Genomic DNA, 20,503 nt, shown 5'->3' on the forward strand with positions numbered 1-20,503 from the left:
TAACTTTTGTCATGTAAAAATAAAATTTAGATGCTTTCTTCAGAAGCACTGGCTGAAATAAAAATTTGACTTAGATTTTACTCTTTTATTGCATTCGATTGATTCGTTGTTGGTGGTTCGTTCTCTTTCCTTTAAGCAAATTGATTTCATTTGTGCGTCAAAGGCGGTCAATTTGAACCTATGAAACGAAAGCTATTCTTTTGAACTATTAAAATAACCCATCTGTGAAAAAAATGTAGCCAGTTTCAACACAGCTTATGGGCTACTCTATTGATTGATTAGTTGAAAAAAAATCCAATTTTTTCCTGTTTAGAAAAATTTGTTTCTGGGCCTCTACTGACTTATTTTTTATTTCACTTGAGCGTATTTTAAAGCATTTTTTTAAAAATTATTGCGAAATTTTTGCTGGTTTAAATTGACATTTCGATTGACCTTGTCGGCCTTGAGTTTAGAGTGATATAAACTGCTTTCTAATTCATTATTTTGAGCAGCGATGAATTCATTTTACTCGTTAATGTTAAATCAAATCTGTGCCGAAATTTGGAGAGCCCCTTGGTGAAGTGGAAGACTCTTTCTAACGTACTCAGCAGTCGATGCCCCAGTTAAAGCGGGATACAAAAGAATCGAGCCCGCTTCTAGTTGTAGACCAAGTTTTCTGGCGGTTATCAGGCACAAGTGGTACTCTGTCCACCTGAAATTTTTCGAATCCTGGTATAAGTGAAATTAAGTACAAAAAATACTGATATTTTGGACAAATAAAATCGTTATTTGTCGGAATTGTGTAAAAATTTGATGTACAGCAGCGTTTACTTTTCGTTTGATTGGAAAAATTGTGAATATTAATTAAAATAAAATCTGTGAATTTGAGCAAAATATAGAATTCTGTGATACTGTTTTGCATGTTGTTCGCAGAACAAAGGGATGCTTCATAGAAAGCTTGTACAGTTTGATGACAAACTCTAGTTGTTCGGAGTCCGAATACAGAACAAAGCCAAAAAGTTTGCTCTAAATTTTCTTCCGAAAATTATGTACACGTAGAAATTTGCTGAGTTGATTAATGAGTTGGAGCACATTGTGATAGCGAACAAAAAATACATTGAGGCATGGTCATAAGCGTCTTCTGGATAAATTGTGTACATGATTTGCACACAAGTTGTCACCACTAGACATAAAATTCCGAATGCGAAGCACACGACTATCATTTGCCGAGTCATTTCCGAATCTCGGCGACCTGCCAACGAGTGAACTCGAGTGCTGTCTCGTTTTTTACTCTGAATTCGAAGTTTGATTATGGTCCCGAACGTAAACATGAAAACAAAGAATACTGGGAAAACTCCATTTATCACAAAGTTGATTAATGGATATGCTATGATGATATAGTCAGCAGCTACAATGTCGAAATACACCGCTCCACAAGTTCTGAATTTAGAGTCAATTCGGAAAACCATAGTGCTCGGAATTGCCCAGGCCATTTGAGTAAGAACGACTAAAGCTGTAGCCAGAAGACTAATTTTTGGTTTTCCAAATTCCCGATACTTGTATGGAAACATAACAGCTATAAATTTGTCGACACTAAACAGAACTGTTATGTAATAAGAGCTGTAAATTGCAAATGTGGAAAATGTTGTAAAAGCGCACCAGAAGTTATTGACATCTCTCAAATTAAAACCGATGAAAGGTAAAATGAGGCTGAAAGTTGACATAAAACTTGCGGAAAAGAAATCAAAAATTGCTAGAAGTAACATAAATGTTGCACCGGAAGTCAAGCTGTCCCATTTTGAAATGATCAGTATGATAAAAATGTTTCCGATGCAACCGAAAATTGCAATTACTGCTGATATTATCTCAATTATTTTTCTGGCAGAAAGTATATCTTCAGTAGATTCAAACCAAAGTTTCGCACCATTCGTGACTGAAATTTCTGTCGAACGAAAGCCATTTTTTACTGATTCCTTTGGCTAATTTTTGTTGATGTCTTTTGTTTGGCCGGATTCCTTATAGATCTTGTGGTATTGTGGAGCCTTTGGATATTGAAATTGATCAAAACATTGGCTTGAGGGTTGCCGTGATTATTTAAAGGTACAAAAATTGAACTGATATAAAGCACATCCTGGGGTGTTGCCGGATGGATTACAAAATTGGGTTTTTTTGCTCCATGATTTGAAAAATAATTAAAACCACTTTTTTGCTAATCCGTTGATCGGAACCAAATGCTATGAGAATTGAATGAACTAGGCGAAGATATACGTTACTAGCCATTACTTTTTGTGACTACTATAAAAGAGTAATATTTTCTACCTAACCTCTCGAAAAATTTATCATCTGTTTGAGATTCAAAAGTTTCAAAAATCCTTAATTTTGCTTCACGGAGGCTTAAGTATTTCGTTTGTTTTCTCACATACTGCTGAGTATAACTGACTTAATTATTTAGAATTAAGCATTTGCAAACTTTTTTGCTAACTATTGGGTATCTCTTAGAAGTCATTTTTTGCTGCTAATAATTAGGCGGCATCATACTACGTTGTTGCTTTTATGTATTAGGCATGTTAAAAGCAAAAGAACTTGGGGCACGAAATTTTCCGGATATGGCAAAATAAATATTGAAATTTAAAGAGCTTCTTAAAGTGAGTTTCTTTTGACCTGCATATCACCTTACATGCTTTACTATTTGGGATAAAATTCAAACAGGAAGGTTATTGCAGCTAGTCATTGGAATGATTTTTTGTACACAAAAAATTTATTTCAAGTAAAGGAAGCATCATTTTTTAAACCAAAACCGTAATAGAAAAAATTTGATTAAATTTAAAATTTACGCAGTTTTATTTTTTATCACAACCGGCGATAAAAATTGGTGTTTCTGAATAATATTAACCTCCTGTTTAGCGTTTAAAATATTTTGTTTTGCATTGATTGCTTCATCGTTCACCCTGAACTTGCTTCTCACTACCTCCAGAGTTTCAGTTGTGAACAGATTCAAAGACGATTCAAACTGAATTCCTAAAAACAACATGAACACTAAAGAATTTAGAACATAAGTCCTATGGACGTGGCCTATTATCTTAAAACAACTGAAAAAGAATGTCAGAAAGTTTATCAAAGATGTAAGTCGCTGAACAAAACAAATCTATTTTGTACTTCATTATAGCATATTCATGCAAAATGAGAAACACCAAAAAACTGCCAAAAACTTAAAAACCACCAAGAAACTGCCAAAAACTTAAAAACAAAGAAGTTCTCTGTAAAATTTTCCAACTTGCCATCAACGTGGTGGAAACCTTCAACCATAACTCCTATAGCTACATTATCTGTTGGATTGACGTTCGTACATAGGCCATCTTATTTAAAATTTGGGCAAATTCATGTTAACCACAAATGTTTTTTTTTCCTGTTTCAACTGATTCCTTCAGACAACTCTTGTTAATTTTTGTTAACCACTCCTTATAGATTTGTGAGTCTTGTGAAGACTTTGGATATGCAGATTCGTCAACGCATTGGCTTGAGTGCTGCGGTGAAGACAATAGTGGTTAAAATTTTATTTTTTGAAATGCAGTTGTGAGGTTGCTGGATTGATCAGAAATTGTTAATGAAATCCAAAGTAATTGGATTGTATGGTCGCGCTGTCTTTTTTAAGATCTGCTCACATTCTTTTCGGTTTTTTCCACGTCAATGAGAAGTCCAATTATAGTGGCGGTTTAAATTACGTTTAACTCAAAAGGGAAAGGAGCGAAAAAGAGTAGTTTGAGGCGTTATTTTTCTGAAATTTCCTTTTAATGTAGAGTGAGAAATTTAAGGAATTGAGGCATTTGCACAAAACTTTGTTTTCGAAAGCTTTTTTTAGGTGCTTCAGTTTGACTTCTGTTTTCGCTGTTTCGTATCTTCAGTGCTATTAGTGTGATGAATATTGGTATTTTGTTTAGATGAAATGGCTTGAAATCATCAGCGGGCAGCTAGTGTTATCATAAAATATTAGGAATATGTCGAGTTTGCCATTTTTTCTGTTGTCTTATCACTATATATAATTAATGACAGGTCTCATTGGTTGCTTGTGAAATTGAACCTGACTAATGTTCATAATTCCTGGCTACCGATTTTCATGCCCTTGACACTATTATTCCTCAAAAATTATTTGTGAATTTTTGATTTTGCGATAGTTTGTTGTACTTTTATTGTCTTATGGTTAAATCTCAAGGGGGGCAGGTCTGATAGGTTGCTATTAACTATGTTATCGATTTAATTGTTTCAATTCAAAATTAATACATTCTGTTCTTAGCTAAGGTTTCAGTCCGTAGCTATTCCTTTCTGTGACTTTTACACTGTTTTCACTTTTTAAACTCTTTGTGCCTGCGAGTTTTTCAGTTCTTGCTATATAATGTCACATTTTTCTTGTCCTTTTCAAAATTGTGACAGGTTTCAGAAGTTCCTAATTAGGAATAAATGAATATAATTAGTCGCTTGAGTTCATAGCAGTCGTATTATGTTTTCGAAGCATTCTTTCAAAAATTGAAGTTGTTATTTTTATAGTCTTTTGTTGCTTTGTTTTTTGGTTGCGCTGCTTTGCTTAGTTTCAGGTATAAAAGCTCTAGTTCACCTTCTATTGCGGCTTATAGTTTGTCATTTTATTGACTCCAACTTTTGGCTAACGATTTTTTATTGAGATACCTTATGTTTTCTAAATATTTGTGTACATCTTGCGTTCACTTGTAGTTCTGTTTTCCCTTTTCAGCCATTAGAACTGCTAATGAGTAGTTTATGACTTTAAAAGTTTTTTTATATGCTGTGTATAAGGATTTCGGTACGTATTTATGAGGTTTTCTCAGTTTAAAGTCACTGGCTTTCAACTTTATGCTAGTCAGTTTCTTCAAGTTTTTTCTGTGTTTGGTTCCCTCGAGGTTATTGTATTCTTTACTTTAAGGATGCATAGAGTGGACATTTTTCTAAACTGATGTTATTATTAGTTTTTCCTAAAACACTAGAACTTGGAAAGAGAAACTTGCTTATTGTTTTTATATTTGTTCGTTCATTTTTCCGCATTCAGGATCGTGGGTTCTGCTGACTGTTTTGTCGCTGTATTAGTGCTAACTTTCATGTCATTATTTAATTCAGTTTTTTGTATTGCAAATCAGCATTTGCCCTGCGTTTTTTTAAAGGTATAATTTTTTAAGTTTTTCAAGCACGTTAAAGTGCTTTTTGAACGTTTTTTTTTAAAGATCTAGAATTCGCTTTCTTTTTTTATGGGAACGAATTGCTTTGAAAACTAAATAGACTGAGCTGTCATTTACTTTTGCTAACCAATTTCCTTGAGAAAAATAATTTCGGGGTTAGAAAAATAATTTATCAACTGTATAGCTTTAAAACCTCTCGTATGCCCGTAGATTTGCTTCATAGCATTTTTCCTGTTGATTAAATGATTTCGAAAAATTTTGTTACGGTCAAGGCATAAAGTGAGCGTTGTCGCCGGAATTTTATTGTGCCTTCTTGCCGAAATTTTGGCCTTGAATTTTGTTCCCTCTCCTTTTCGAGGTAACCTTTTTAAAAAGACGACAGTGCATAGATTGATCTCTTCTTGAAAATCCTAAAAAAACTTTAATTTTGTTCGAATTCAAGTTAGTATGTGCTATTGTCGCAAAAAGTTCATTGCTGTACAATCAGTTTTACCGAAAGATATTATTTTGTATATAATTTGAAAATTCTACCTCCTACTAGGCTAAGCAAACCTTTGTCAATGTAGAAGGTAGAAGCAGGCATTTGTTTGTTCACTGTAATTTATGAGAATAAAAGTTCTGTTCACAGCGGTGTAAGCAATTTTCTTTAAATTTAATCTGCAATATGTTGAAAAAATTTATACAGACACTTAGATGAGTGATAATTGTGTTTCATGACTAGTTCTGTTGGTTTTCAAAAAAATTGTACGCTTCCTCAAAGTTATCGACAATTTTTATTGAAATTTTATTCATGATGATAATTTTTTATCACAAGCTGTTTTTAAACATTTAAATGCAGGCTATTTTCACTACTTTTCTTTTTGATATTGAACTCTGTGCTGACTTGTTAAGAACTTTTATTGAAAGGATTTTGAGTTGGCTTGACAAAATAGTGCAAAGCTTTTGATAGTTGAAAATTGTCATGTTCTGAATGTTTCCAACTAATTTTTATTACAAATTTTTCAAATAATAATGATTTCCTTTACACAATGAGAACGTCAGTTTTCTTAAAGATTTGTATTATATTGGCCTATTTCGTTTGATGTAACTTGCTCGGTATACTGGTAGGTACATTAAAAAATCTATGTCTGATTTAATTAATTTCGTAGATTGTTTAAATTGGCGTATATTTTCACATTTGTAACATTATTAATATAATAGTTAACTCTAGCTATTCAGTCCTGAAAGTTATGGGTCCAGAAGGTAGTGGGCCTTCCACTTTTAGAATTGTTCTTGTTGTTTCTAGTGAAATGATTTTTTTTTTCGTTGTATTGCGATATCGGGTGACCTCATAGAGCGCATAACCATCCAAAATGTTACTTGATGAATTTTCAACAACAGTTGTCTGTTTCTTGAAAGTTTTGTTGAAGTTACTGTTTTGTTAAAGTTACACGTTATGATCGTTACAAAGGTTTTGTTGACAATTAAAACGCGAACACACATAACCGAGTGTCCTCTCAAATCTTGAGAATTATTTGGGAAATTGAGATCCGCAAAGTTAAAGATAATTGATTTTGAGCCTATCTCGAAATTCAGTAGGAATTTATAGTGCGTTGTGTATTATTCGAAGCAGTCACCGACCTCTTTTTTGATAAGATTAAATCTCTTTTTGAAACTACAAATCAAATAGTGTTGATACTTGACACTTGACTTTTAACTTTTAAAATTATTGCCTTTAATGTTGGATTGATTATTGATCTTTTCTTGTCGAATAAGTTTTCTTCATAATCTGTTTGTGCTGAATCGTCCTTTAGCTCTCGAATATCTGATTCTGTGTAAATGGTTCTGAGATTCATAAATAATTCCTTTAAAAGTCATGTTTGGAAATCTCATGAAAGGAGCTTCTGATATTTTTCTTGTCTCGTTTTTTTGGAGAATCAAGTAGATAAAGTAAGACAATTAAAAAGTTTGACAAACGTCTTCTTAAAAAATTGTTGTTTGCTTTATTTAACGTAGCTTCAACAATAACCATTAATTTTATATAGTAATTTTAATCAAATTTGTATGTTTTCGGACGGCTAATAAAAGTTAGAAAAAAGAGAGTTTCATTAATAACTGGATTGGAATTTAGCCATAAAGTTTGAATGTCGCTTCAGCTCTAAAATGGGATGAAGCCTTTGCAACGTTCAATTCTTTTTTAGCATATGAATTTCGTTTTAAATATATTGTTTGGATGACAGAATGGAAGAATTTTTTTTTTTGAAAGAAAGTTTTGTTAAAATAAAAAGTTACAAATTAAAACTTCAAGCTTTGCTTTTTCTTCGAGAATGAGAAGGTTTGAGGCGAAGAGTTATTCAGTTATATTTTTCGCGAAAATTCAAAAAATATCCAATATTTTTGTCGCCATTGACTCAATGTTTCTTCAAATTTTGATAAACTTTGCCAAGGTAGCTGAGTTGTTCGATTTGATTTCTTTGACTAATTTTTGACTGAATTTCAGAAATTTCAGCATTACAGAAATTTAAATCGATCATTATTCGAAATGCATTTTTTAATTTAGATGTCTTTCTTTGATTAAAGTAAAGTTTTTTCCGTACAAGCTTCATAATTTTCGATTGGATTTTTTTCAGGTCAACAATATTCAAGTTTTTCTTTGATGAATTCTTTGGATTGTATTTCAGGACTTCTAATTGTCCTGAAATGTATGTGTCTAATCTATACTGTTTTTTTTTAAAAAAAATTATTGATGGCCATAAGGAGTCGAATTAAAGCATTGATTTTGTAACGCTATAATACTAAAGGGCTCAATAGAATGAGTAGTCGGATAAATTTAACGTTTATTTTTTGGAGGAAGATGGAGTTTTACTTTGTTCAGTTACCGTCAAAATAATTTAAGTCGGTAATATTAGCTTTCTTGTGAATTTCGTATTGGTTTTATTACTCATTTAGTTCTCTAACGACGCGAGAAGTCGAAGAGCAAAGACCCTGCCGATGAAATTGTCTTCACGGCGTCATTTGTTCCACATGGTTTAGGGGTCTTAGGGCAATTGGGTGAGATTTTTTTATGATCGCACTTAGTGGTGTCTTATTTTAAACGATTTAAGTAGGTGTTAACCAAGCTGGATAATCATAGGTTTTGTTTCTTAAAGGAACTTAGTGTTTGATGTTTTTTATGAAACATGGATTGAAATTGAACTCAAAATCGTTTGTTTTTTGTTAGACAAAATTATATTATTACTTGACCAAATCGTTGTCTTTTCTGCTCGCGACGCAGTTTTATTGTTCGTTTCTTTTTCAAGTAATTGTGAAATGTTTTTACGAAGTTCAATTTTTATTTATTCGTTTGAAAAAAGACTGTTATTTAGTTCTTACCTAATTTGAGAATACATCAAGTCAAGAATTACAAATCATATTTTTGCCTTTAACAATTCATTTTTATCTAACATCGGAACATTATGTCTAAACGCACATAACCGATTAAATCCTTTTTAAATTAAATATTTATCTTATAACCCTGGTCGATGTCTTTAGGATAACTTGTAAGATTGTTGTAAAAGCATTTTATCGCGTGCGAGACTAAAGAATTTAAGAGACAAAACATTACAAGAATACAAAAACTTGTAAGATTAATCGTTCTCTTTCAGGATCTCAAGAAATCTTAAAATTTTTTAGGGAAAGCATTTTGATGGGATGAATTATTTCAATTAATTGATGGATGAACATGTCTAAAATAAGGGCTCGACAGGTTACAGCATTTCTTGTTTTTAGATGAAGAGATAAAAACCAAATTGTTTTTTAAGCTCTGCTTCGAAATAGCTCTATAAAATTAGCTCTGAATTTCTTGCCGTATATCATGTAGATGAAAAAATTCACCGAGTTGATCAAACAGTTGCAAAACATTATAACAGCGAAGAAGAAATACAAAACAGCTTGGTCATAAGCGTTTCGTGGAAAAATCTCGTAAACGATTTGCACACAAACTGTCACTACGAGACATAATGCGCCGAACAGAAAACACACAACTATCATTTGCCGAGTCATTTCCGAATCCCTTCGACCAGCCATCGAGTTTCCACGGACATTTTTTCGCTTCTTGCTTTGAATTCGAAGTTTGACAATTGTTGCAAAAGTGAATATGAAAACAAACAGAACGGGAATAACTCCGTTGATGAAAAAGTTCACGTTTGGGTAAATAACGGTAAAGAATTGATTAGTCAGAATGTCGAAATGAATAGCTGCACAAGTTTGAGAATATGGCTCAATTCGAAACACTAATACGTTTGGAATCGCCCAAGCGATTTGAATCATGAGAACAGAAAGAGTAGCATAGATTCCTGTTTTGGCCTTTCCGAATTCGCGATATTTGAACGGGAACATGACAGCTACAAATTTGTCCAAACTAAACAAGACGGTCAAATAGTAGGATGTGTAAATTGCGAATGACGAAACGAAAGCTGAGAAAGCGCACAAAAAATTGTTAAAATTTCTAATATGGAAATTTAGCAAAGGCAATGCTAGATTGAAAATTGATACATAACTTGCTGATAAAAAATCAAAAACGGCTAAAATCAACATAAAAGTGGCTCCAGAATTTATGTTTTCCCACTGTGAGATTATTAATATAATGAAAATATTTCCGATGCATCCAAAAATTGAGATAAATATTGCGATTATTTCGATTAGGAAAATGATGAAAAATATGTCAGGATATAATTCAAACCACTCTAGATTAGAGTGGATGTAATCATACATTTCTGTCGAATTCTCACTCATAGTTTTTTCACTCTTTTTCAACGTGTTAGTGACCCCGAAAAATGATCGCAAGTTAGAGCCCGGGCTGCGCACCTCAGGGTCCTTCTAAGGATATTTTTTTCCTTCTGATCATCTTTTGGGCTCTGAATTGGATCAAAATGAAAGCTTCAAGGGATGCAACAATAGCTTTTGTTTTCGTTTCAAAGAAAATGCCGGACTGATTTTGCCACTATGACATTTTGGTCTTGAAGGAATTAAAATTTCGCTTTGATCAGGGCTTGCATTGTGCCCTTTTGTTATAAATTTCAAAAAAAAAACGTAAGAAGGCAGAAAGTTCGTCTGGCAATCAGTTTAGCTGGAGCTGGATGTTTCAGCTAGAAATTTATGACTCCGAAGCCATATTGATATCATTTCGCGAACTTAATCTTAATCAGATGCAATGCTCGTACCACCTTTGAAAGTGAGAAGACGCCTGTTTTTGTGTATGAACGGGGTCGAGTAGGGATGATTAACTTGAAAATATTTGCTTGTTTCTTACAAGTTTTTACAAGGCGATTCATTGCCTTACAAATTTTTTCTGACTAATTTTCAACTAACGAGTTTTGACAAGTTAGCCATTCGACTTTAGTGTTCTTACAAGATAACAATTTGACATTACACTTCTCTTGCAATTTAACCATTCCAATTATAAGGCTCCTACGAGATAATCATTCGGCTGAAACGGTTCTTTCTAAGTTTCTTCTTAGAAAAACTTAAGAAATATCCGTTTGCCTGAACTTATAGAAAAACAATTTTTTCGCCCGAAATGCGCACGGTATCTACACTTAGGACCTAGAGAAAACGATAAAAAGTGGCAATAATCGAATGTATGCATATTTTGGGCATTTAAAAGAGAAATCACAAGAAAGAAGAGGATCAGAGAATTGTTAATTTAAGGCTTCTTGAAAGAAGACTTTCCATCGTCGATCTTCCTTTTTTTCAATTTTCTTGAATCCTTGGGTTGAAGGTGATTCCGTGCTCCATCCGAACTAGGTATAACACAGAGAAAAACCCGAGCATAAACAATTTAATTGCGATTTTTTGCTAGATCGCATTTGTCTTACCAATCTGAATTTTTAGACTTGATTTAATGATTTTTGCGTGATATATATTGTTCCCATTACAAATTTTAATCAACTAAACAAAATTGGCGGCAATTAATTCTAGAAAAAAAAAGAAAAAGAGACTAAGGGGTCATTTTCACTTTTCATATTAGTAGTTTTCTATAAACTTTTTTAACACGCAACTACTAACCCCTTGCTGAAAAAGGAAGCTAATTGTGCTGAAGCTTACCTTTCTCCTACAAGCTAGCTACAACCAAAGCGGCCCCAAGTAAGGGAGTTAAGAACAATTGTTCGGCATTAGTTGGCTATTTTCTCGTTTTCTGTTTAACAAAATGAATTATAGATAGTATGATGTTGATATCAAATCTATTATGCAACAGATAACATTTCAATATTGATGCAATGTTTTTGGTAAAGTGGGATTGAATTGTGTTGTAGTCTAATCGATAATAACCATTAATTGCTGGTAAAATAGGATTAAGTTTATTTAACTAGTAGAATTAAAATCCCGGTTTGACCACACTTACTAACCATAAAACGGACCAATTATGGTTCATAAAAATCCCTACGAAATTCCGTTTTGTGATCCTGCTATCTTTTCTAAGTTTTCATATTGTGCGTTTTATGGATAATAAGTGTTCCAAGGGGAGCATTAGTTTTTCATCCCATGGTAATATATGAATGAAACAGTGGGCCCTACCATAAATTACTCGTTTTATGGTTAGCAGTTTCACGTATATGTTCGTTATATGGCTAGTAAGATTCCATTTTATTCTATTCACCTCGAAATTTTTTTGTTGGTAGTTTATTGCGAAAAAGAACTGTCTATTTTAATTTAATTGCGATATCACCGCAAAAATGGATAATTTTATTATCAATTTTTTATAGAAAATTAGTAATCATAAAACGGTCAACAAAATTTTTTTGTGGGGTCTTATGTAAATTAAGATAACACAAAAATAAACTTTGATTTTCTTGGTTTTTTATAAATATAAAACCGAACTTTTGATCTCATTCAAAAATGGAAAAAATTGGATGTTTTCAGGAACAGCATGTTTCATGAAAACTTTGTAGCCATAAAACGGTGCATAAACATTTTTGTAACGTTTTATGTTGACATAAAACATAAGTTAACATAAAAGTGAATTTATTATATTTTGTCATTTTAAGAATCCAAAACTGGCCTTTAGAATAATTTCAATGATAACCGAACAGCATCTATTATGCAGAATTTATAACCATAAAACGGTCCACAAAAATATTGTAGCGTTTAATGGTAAATGAGGCACCATAAAAGTAGAGTATAGAATTTTGACATTTCATGCCCAGAAACGTTGTTAATAGGTGACGTACAGGTGTGCTGATTTATAACTGTGCCGATTAAAGGAGTACCAAATTTTTTTCCTCGCCTTTTTTATTAAAATGAACGCAAAAGTTGTAAACGGTGAAAATGAGATAGATTAGTGAGATTTTAGTTTTATTAATTATCAGGGCACAAAAAATGGTGTGATATATTTTTGGTAAACAGTAATAATTGCAGGACAGCAGCGGTCTGTGAGATTTGATATGGATTTATCACAGCCAAACTTTTGCGCACTCTTGCTTTGAAATTCCTTTTGGCTAGCTTTCAATCGATAATTAATTGACCTTTAATTTTTCGGCGCTGTTAAATCAGTTTCAATTTTTGAATTTTTGTATGTCGGCATATTATTATGCCGACTTAGCACTACGTAATTTACATGAAATGCGAATTTCAGAAGAAAAGATATCAAATGAAAATTCATTTTTGATCAATTTTCGCTAAATTGAAAATCGGCACATTTTGCGAAAATGTCGAGCTAATTTGGGGTAGTTGTTTGTTGTTTTTATTTTGAAATGAAAAGTATCAAAAATATTTTGAAAAATGAGATCACAATATCTTCTTTTGTCTTCTTAGGAACGTTATGCATCATCTTCTTTTGAGAACGTTTGTTTGTTTTTACGGGTTCTTTTTATTTAAATTTTTGCTAAATCTATTGTACATGATGCTTTCTAATTGCTCGCATAATTTTTAATCATTCCTAGCCCATTCACTTAGAAAAATGTCTTGCTCTTGATAAATTAGTTCAATTCTAGGACAAATTTTTAAACAAAGATCTATTATTTGAATAGTAGGAATCTTGATATGCAAGTTACAGGGCTCTATGACTTGAGAAGTTTAATGAAATGACCATCATGAAATTATTCTGCTTTCTTTTGTCGTGTTTTTTTTTCTTGGTTTTGTGATCGTTTTTGCAGGATTAAGTGCAGTTCATGACGTATCATAAATCTTTTTTGCCGACCATGTTTGTTGTAATTATTCTGGTTACAATTTAATCATCAGAGAAACAATTATCATCATTTGTTCAATTAATTGACTAATGTTAACTATCCAATTCACTGTAATCTGTGAAGAAACTGTGACTAAAAGACTACTGAACTCTTGAATTTATCATCGAATTAGTTGATTTCCGTTACTGTAATTTTTTGAAGAAATTGTTTCCAAAAGCTTCTGTTGGCATAATAGTTGCCTTGTATGTTGAACAGCGGACAATGTTGAACATTTGACCGTAATAAAAATTTTTATCTTCAATTCTCTGCGCTTCGTTTGTAGAACAGTCCAATAAAATCAGCCCTGAACTTTTTGCCATATATCAAGTATATATAGAAATTGGCCGAGTTGATCAAGCAGTTGGCAAACATCACAATTGCAAAGATGAAATACACGACGGCTTGATCGTACGCTTTTGTAGGTTGTATAACGTATATATTTTGCATGCAAATTGTCACAATTAAGCACAAAGTGCCGAACATGATGCACACGACTATCATTTGTCTTGTCATTTCTGAATCCCGACGACTTGATATTGTTCTCGAGTTCCTGCGAGTTTTCTCTCGTTTCCTTCCTTGATTTCTGAGTTTAAGGATAGTTCCAATCGTGAACAGAAACACAAATAGAACTGGGCAAAATCCATTTATACACGAAGTGATAATTGGGTATATTTTACCCCAAAATTCAGCTGATATAACTTGAAAGTTTACCGCACCGCATGTTTCGAAATTTGAATCAATTCGAAAAACCAAAACATTGGGAATCGCCAGTAAACATTCAACAGTCAATACGAAAGCTGTCGCATAAATGCTAGTTTTTGGTGTGCCAAAATTGCGATATTTGTATGGAATCATAACCGCCAAGAATTTGTCGAAACTGAACAGAAGTGTCAAATAGTACGATGAGTAGATTATGACGGTGGGCGCAAAAGTTAAAGAGGCGCAACTAATGTTGTTCAAATCTCGAAGATTGAAACCCGACAACGGTAATGCGAAAATAAAAATTGCCACAAAACTGGCGGATGTGAAATCCACAATAGCCAAAATTAACATAAACATCGCCCCCGAAGTTAAGGTGTCCCATTTTGAGATAATAATTATTGTGAATAAGTTTCCAAAACATCCGAGTATCGAGATTATTAGGGATGCAATTTGCATTACAAAAATACTGAAAGAAATATCCGGATATTTTTCGTACCACAGATCGCTTTCGTTTCCATCTTGATAACTTTCTGTCAAATTAAGATTCATTAGTATCGTATTGGGTCAGAGAACTGTTTTTTTTCTGCTTTTAAGTTATGGATTTTATTTTCTGGTCATTGTTCTTACAGCTAATTATTTAATGTTGAATTTGTACCACATTAGAATAGATTCGCAAGAAGTAGTTTAAGCAGCAAAATGATCAAAGATTAAACTTACCTCGTGGCTAGTAGAACAATTAGACATTGTTCGTTCGATGAATTTCTGAGCATCCTTCGATACGCTACCAAAAGTAGCTTTGATCAATTGTATCATATTACACTCTTTTTGTCTTCAAATGCTTCTTTGCCCACGGGAATAAACTAATGGCCGTCCGGCAATTCAGTTTAAAAATGACCTATAAGAAATTCAAAATTCTAATTCTACCATGAACGTAGTAAACAAGGAGGCTCGGTAACGTGGGTTTGGACATAATGCTACGACCTCTCTCAATCATAAACCTTTGATACCGGAAATATTTTATTCAGCGGTTGAAAATTAAAAGTTGTCCTGATTATTTTTCTCACTGAGATAGGATTCCGTATGACTTAAAAAATTAACTTAATTATTTAAAAAAGTTCTCAAGACAAATTTTAAAAGCTGGTGAAACGAAGTATTGCTTTTAATTTGATTGCAAATTTTATCATCCTGACTTCTTGAAAAAACTCACTAAATCTCCGACTTAGCGGTTGTGTAATAATAAACTTGGCAGAAAGCATGTTGTTCCCTGGACCTGCATGTTCTATTATTTCTGAAATGTTTAAACATCTGATTTTATTCGTTAAAATAGAACTTCAAAACCATTGGAATGGAGAAGCATGTGGTTGCTCCGAAAGCATGGAAGGTTCTGTAGAGGAGCATGTTGATGTTTTCGAAAATGTACGCAATCTGAAAAAAAGAAAGACAACTTTTTAGTTTCAGGATAAGTTCTGTGCCTCCATAACACCTTAGCCAAAAATTCTTTTTCTAAAAAAACAATTTAAAAACTTTTTGTGACATAATGGACAATAGGGACGATTTCTTCTGAACATTTTATCTGTGTTCCTCTTTAAGCCTTTCAAGACCCTCAGTAGAAAAATAAGGTACCGCTCGATGATTTTTGGTAGCCCGCGGTCATAAAAATTTCCACAAATCAGATCTCGTTGTTTTGTTGGTATTTTGTATTTTTCTCTGCAATCATAGCACAACTGAATTACTTGAGCCTGGATTTGATGCACGTGACTTGAATACACGAGGCTGAAGTGAGCCAAAAGAAATTTAAAATGTGGCAAATAGTATATTCACGTTTTATAGCAGCAATTTTGTGAGCAGAATTGTAACAGCTGCCGATTAACATAATAAAATTGAAAGCTTGGCTCATAGCTTTTTTGAAACCATTTTAAAATGGTTTCAATCCTTTTTTAAAAGCCAGAACTCGTTTTCATAATAAGTCCGTCAAAGAGTCTATAACAACAATTTTGGTCAACTAAAATTCACGTGTTTCTGCAAGTTTGTGCACAAACCCTATGTTTTTGATGAAAATGCTATTGCATTTAGATTACTTTTAAAAAATCAAAACCAAGCAGAATTCGGAAAATAGCCATTATTTCGAAAGATGTTTTTTCTTTGGACAATTCTTAATAATTGAGGGAAATTATCTGTTCAACAACTGGTTTTTATGTATAACTGAAGAAAGCCCAAAAATTTGAATCTATCCAAATTGCATTCAAATACTTTTTTTGTAGAACACACGGTAAAAATGTCTTCTGGGGTGTTTCTGAGTGGAAGAAATTCAACTATCCCTGCATTCCCTTTATTTTTGAGGAAAACTAAATTTTTGATTACGTGACTGCAAGATCTCTAAATTAGCTGAGTTGTCAATTCTGGTTTTAATTGCATATTGTTTTGATTTTGGGTAATCTACGCTCCAACACAGAACATGTGGCTTTATTTAAAGATATACTGCGGAAAAGAAAGTTTCACAGTAATGTTTTGTCATAAACAGTGCCGCGCTCATCCGGAATTTTGCCTTAATTGTCTACCAAATGAGGAAGAGATAGAAAACATTAAAAAGTTCACATATTGTGTTTATTGTGAAAATACTCATTATTTGAGTTGAAAAAATCGTTTTAAACTCAATTCCTTCAAGGCATTCAATAATGCCACATTAGAGGAACCATGGGAACTGCAATTTAACGAGGTTACATGACAAGACAAACAACAAAACCAATTAAAAACAACAATCATTAATTACGGACCATTAATCACAAAGTAAAAAAAAATTTAACAATAAACTTTTAATTCTCTAAATTTGTATGCAACCTATCCCTGATTAGACTAGGTATCAGTTAGACACAGAAACAAAAACTGGCTATTTTATTTTAAAAAATGTTTTTCTTTTGAAAACAGTTAGTTTCAAAGTAATGAAAGCCAGTAGCCGTCAATTGAAATCATTAATTGGGCTCACTTATACCCCCATAGGAAACCTTTGATAATTCTAATCAGAAGTTGAGACCTTCGATACATTATTTAGAATTTATCATACAACAGCGAACGAACAACATCCACAACAAAAATAGGAAAGAATAAAAATTTTCAATTCGTTTTTCTTAGAAAATGTTGCCGTTAATTTCATCTATTCACTAAAAAATAACCAATTCACTAAAAATGTAATTCGTTCACTAAAAACGTTAAATATGACCAATTGCGTTAAATATGATCCTGTGATTGGTGAGACTAAGTCAAAGACTACAAAAACAACGAATACAGGAAGAACTAGAAATTTCCCCAGAAAAAACTACGCGCCACAGTGTTAAAGCTTTGCTCTGAAACTCTAATATTTGTTCATTTATTTTGTAACATTTTTAGCAAAAGTGACAAAAACTTGGCAAAATTAATGCACGTGTGAACAACAACAATAACAACGGTAATCAGTCAATTGTTCAAAAAAACCTTAGGCCTCGGTGAAAAAAAAAACGATCTTAAAGAACTTCTTCATTATGTTTACGCTTTCTATGTGCTTTCTATTGATAACACTCACCATTCTCCAAAATGAATATATCGATCGGCCAAAAACGACACTAAATAAAAGATCCATATGAGCTAAAATGCCAGTTGAGCATATTATTCCTCCCCCACTTAAGTTGGGGGAAGAATTACAGGTTGAATAACATTTTTAAATTTGTTCTTTGTTGACGCTCACTGGCTCTGTACTACCTTTTATCTGGCTGTTATTTAGAAAAAATCTCAATAATTTTTTATTTTAAATTTTAATTGTTCAGATGTTTTATCTGATAGATTATGAATTGCGTTGTTTTTGTAAAATTTTTACAAAATTTTGTAATGAAATATTGAAATGAAATATTTTATGGGCAATGTAATAGCAGGACATATCTACACAATATAGCAATATTTTGTCTCTGCCAATTCCGTAATTTTTTTTCATGGACTACTAACATATCTGATACATATTTAGTAATCACATTTTCATTATATCGCAACTTAACCGAAAGTCGAATCAGAACTTTGACATGCAATGTTTGTTTTACAGCCGGAATGAGTGGTTCCTCGCTCTCCTCTCTCAACCAATCACAGCTGTCGGAGCCCATCTACTCCCCTGCTCGAGCAATGAACTCGCGCAACATCTTGAGTCCCAATGTTCCCGAGAGGAAGTCCTCTCAGAAGCGATACTCCCAAAGTGGAAATAGTCAAATGTCACTCAGCAATCACCAAGCAACAGGTGAGAGGACGGGGTATTGTGACAATTCAGCGTTAGTTATTGTTCAGGTACTATCCTAAACTTTTGTAATGCTGTGTAATGATCATTAATTGTGAGCCGATAAAAGGCGTGTTGATTGATAGATAGCATTTGTTATATTCCAGAGAAGTGTAATGAATGTAACAGGTTTTGTATAGTATGGCATAGATCAGGCTCAAGAAGAATTTGTAAGCGTAAACGAGACCATGATTTTAAGAGACGATGGATGATAAAAATTAACGAAAATTAATTGAATCCGCGTCGCGTACACTTTTCGTCTTTTAACCCCCAACATCCAAAGTCTCTCAAGTTTGGTCAAGTATTTAGTTCATACAATCAATTATTCTTTAGAGTTTGAGTTCATGTTTAAGGTGGCAAAATATCTCAAAACGCAGCTTTTCACGTCAGACGTCATTCTGACAATACTTTGTTTACTCAACAACTACAACAACACAATCAACAACAACCATCACATCTGATGGCAAATCAGAGTCCCAGTATGGCAACACACGCTGGTCCTCCACCGGTAGGAGGTGGGGTGGGTAGTCTGTTCAGCTGGCAAATGAGTGACAGTCGACTGCTCGGATCGTCCATGGGACCTTACGGAGGATTATACATGAACAGGTATTTATTAAAAATTACTATTGCAAATGCTGAGTGCTATTGTTTGTCTTCCCACAGATTTTACATTTCGAAAATTTTGAATTCTGTTTTTTTACAAACTCTAGGAAGTTATTGCTATAGTGTTATCATTTTAATGCAGAGGTTTATTTACCTAAATTTATTTGTCGAATTTTGCGGAGTCGTCGCTTGTGGATTTTATCAACCTAAAATAGCGGAAAACACTTTACATGTTTTGCAATTAATTACCAAAAAGTTGTATTTCCTTGTGTAATACGATACGAAAAGTAAAGTAAGTACGATACGAGTAGTGTAATGAAGAGGGTCTTCCGCCCACTTTTTAACTCATTTTAAAATTTTCGCTAGATGCTTCAGAAAGGTTCAAAACGAATGGTTCCTGGTTCACGTTTTACACAAGGGTCTACCGCCCATGTCATAAAAATAAAGTACAATTCAATTCAAACAGAATAATTAACAGAAGGTTTTCCTGTTAATAATTCGGTTTGAATTAACTTTTACTTTATTTTTATGACATGGGCGGTAGACCTCCTCATTTCTTATTACTTACATGTATTAACATAGTAAACATGGACTATTCCTCCAGATTTGGTCAAACTTGATTGCGTCATTTAGATAGACCTCCACGCAGAAATTGCCATTTAATTAACAGGATATTTCGAACAAAAAAGCAGATTTGTCTCAAAATTTTTTTCCATTCTTATCTTGATGGAGAGTAGAAAAAACGCTGTTTGAGCCAGGTTTCGATTTCCAAAAGCGAGTCTTTTTGTTCAATTTCTGTTTACTTATTTCGATTTTTAAGGTTGATAAGTGGTCTATTTGAATGGGCTTGCAGGTGGGTAGTTTGTAGATTTTAGTTACAGAATGATATCTTCCAGGACAGTGACCCTCAGAAACATTAAACTTTCCAATAATTTTCAAAATTTTGAAAAATTTTCTATCTGTAGCTATTAATTGTTATCGTATTTAAGATTAAAAAAAATACAGAACTCTTAGAATGGTTCTTTGTTTTTTTTTCATCTCTATTCTAATTTTATTTCTAAATAATTTTTTTGTTCAGAGGTGTGACTGTGGGTTTGATGGTCCATTTTTAAAGCTACGAGGACCAATGGCGTTGTGGACGAGTAATGGTTAAAAACACGAACGCAGAGATGTGAAAGTCGCCTAACTGTTCTTGCTTTTCACATTTTTTCCTGCCACATTGTTTTCAATGGATTTTTTACATTGCAAAACACAAGTGATGAGGACCACTTTTTCTCAAACGGAAAACAATTCAATCACTCGGTTTTGGGGATATGATATCGTTTGCTAGTCCCCCCTTCGCACCGAATGATTGTTTATGTCCACTTGTTTGAAAGGTGAAGCCGCGTAAAATTTGCCACGGTTTTTGTATTTTTGCTAATGTCTTCCAATTTCCCGTCAAATTGCTCTTTTGCTATATCCAACCAAATCATTCGCTGTCATTTTTTCAATAATTATCTTTGTTTTCTTATATAATGCTCAAATGTTTTCTTATTTAATGCAAATAGTATATATATATATAT

At 33.0% G+C, this 20,503-nt stretch overlaps 5 protein-coding genes across 5 annotated transcripts in view; 2 read left to right on the forward strand and 3 right to left on the reverse strand.

The window, feature by feature from the left end:
* The window catches only part of LOC142341558 (late histone H2A.1-like), a 305,796-nt gene that overhangs the window by 53,105 nt on the left and 232,188 nt on the right, over positions 1-20,503 (forward strand). The gene's annotated exons all lie outside the window — the stretch shown is intronic.
* LOC142341552 (uncharacterized) overlaps positions 1-20,503 on the forward strand; it is a 90,266-nt gene that overhangs the window by 4,811 nt on the left and 64,952 nt on the right. Inside the window, exons 2-3 of the mRNA XM_075392575.1 lie at positions 18,114-18,302; positions 18,692-18,944. Coding sequence (XP_075248690.1) covers positions 18,119-18,302; positions 18,692-18,944 — 437 coding nt within the window. The 5' untranslated portion in view covers positions 18,114-18,118. The remainder of the gene's footprint in view (positions 1-18,113; positions 18,303-18,691; positions 18,945-20,503) is intronic.
* On the reverse strand, positions 925-5,745 carry LOC142341257 (uncharacterized). Its single transcript, XM_075392177.1, has 2 exons — positions 5,715-5,745; positions 925-1,921 (listed from the first exon to the last, which is right to left on the reverse strand). The coding sequence occupies exons 1-2, from the start codon at positions 5,743-5,745 to the stop codon at positions 960-962; spliced, it is 993 nt and encodes a 330-aa protein (XP_075248292.1). The 3' UTR covers positions 925-959.
* LOC142340843 (uncharacterized) lies at positions 1,822-10,016 on the reverse strand. The gene is made up of 2 exons (XM_075391585.1): positions 8,926-10,016; positions 1,822-1,912 (listed from the first exon to the last, which is right to left on the reverse strand). The coding sequence occupies exon 1, from the start codon at positions 9,912-9,914 to the stop codon at positions 8,937-8,939; it is 978 nt and encodes a 325-aa protein (XP_075247700.1). The 5' UTR covers positions 9,915-10,016; the 3' UTR covers positions 1,822-1,912; positions 8,926-8,936.
* On the reverse strand, positions 13,604-14,404 carry LOC142341259 (somatostatin receptor type 5-like). Its single transcript, XM_075392178.1, has one exon. It carries the CDS (start codon positions 14,402-14,404, stop codon positions 13,604-13,606), a length of 801 nt encoding a protein of 266 aa, XP_075248293.1.

Source organism: Convolutriloba macropyga, chromosome 6 (assembly GCF_964194025.1).
Source record: "Convolutriloba macropyga chromosome 6, txConMacr16.3, whole genome shotgun sequence".
Taxonomy (NCBI): domain Eukaryota; kingdom Metazoa; phylum Xenacoelomorpha; order Acoela; family Convolutidae; genus Convolutriloba; species Convolutriloba macropyga.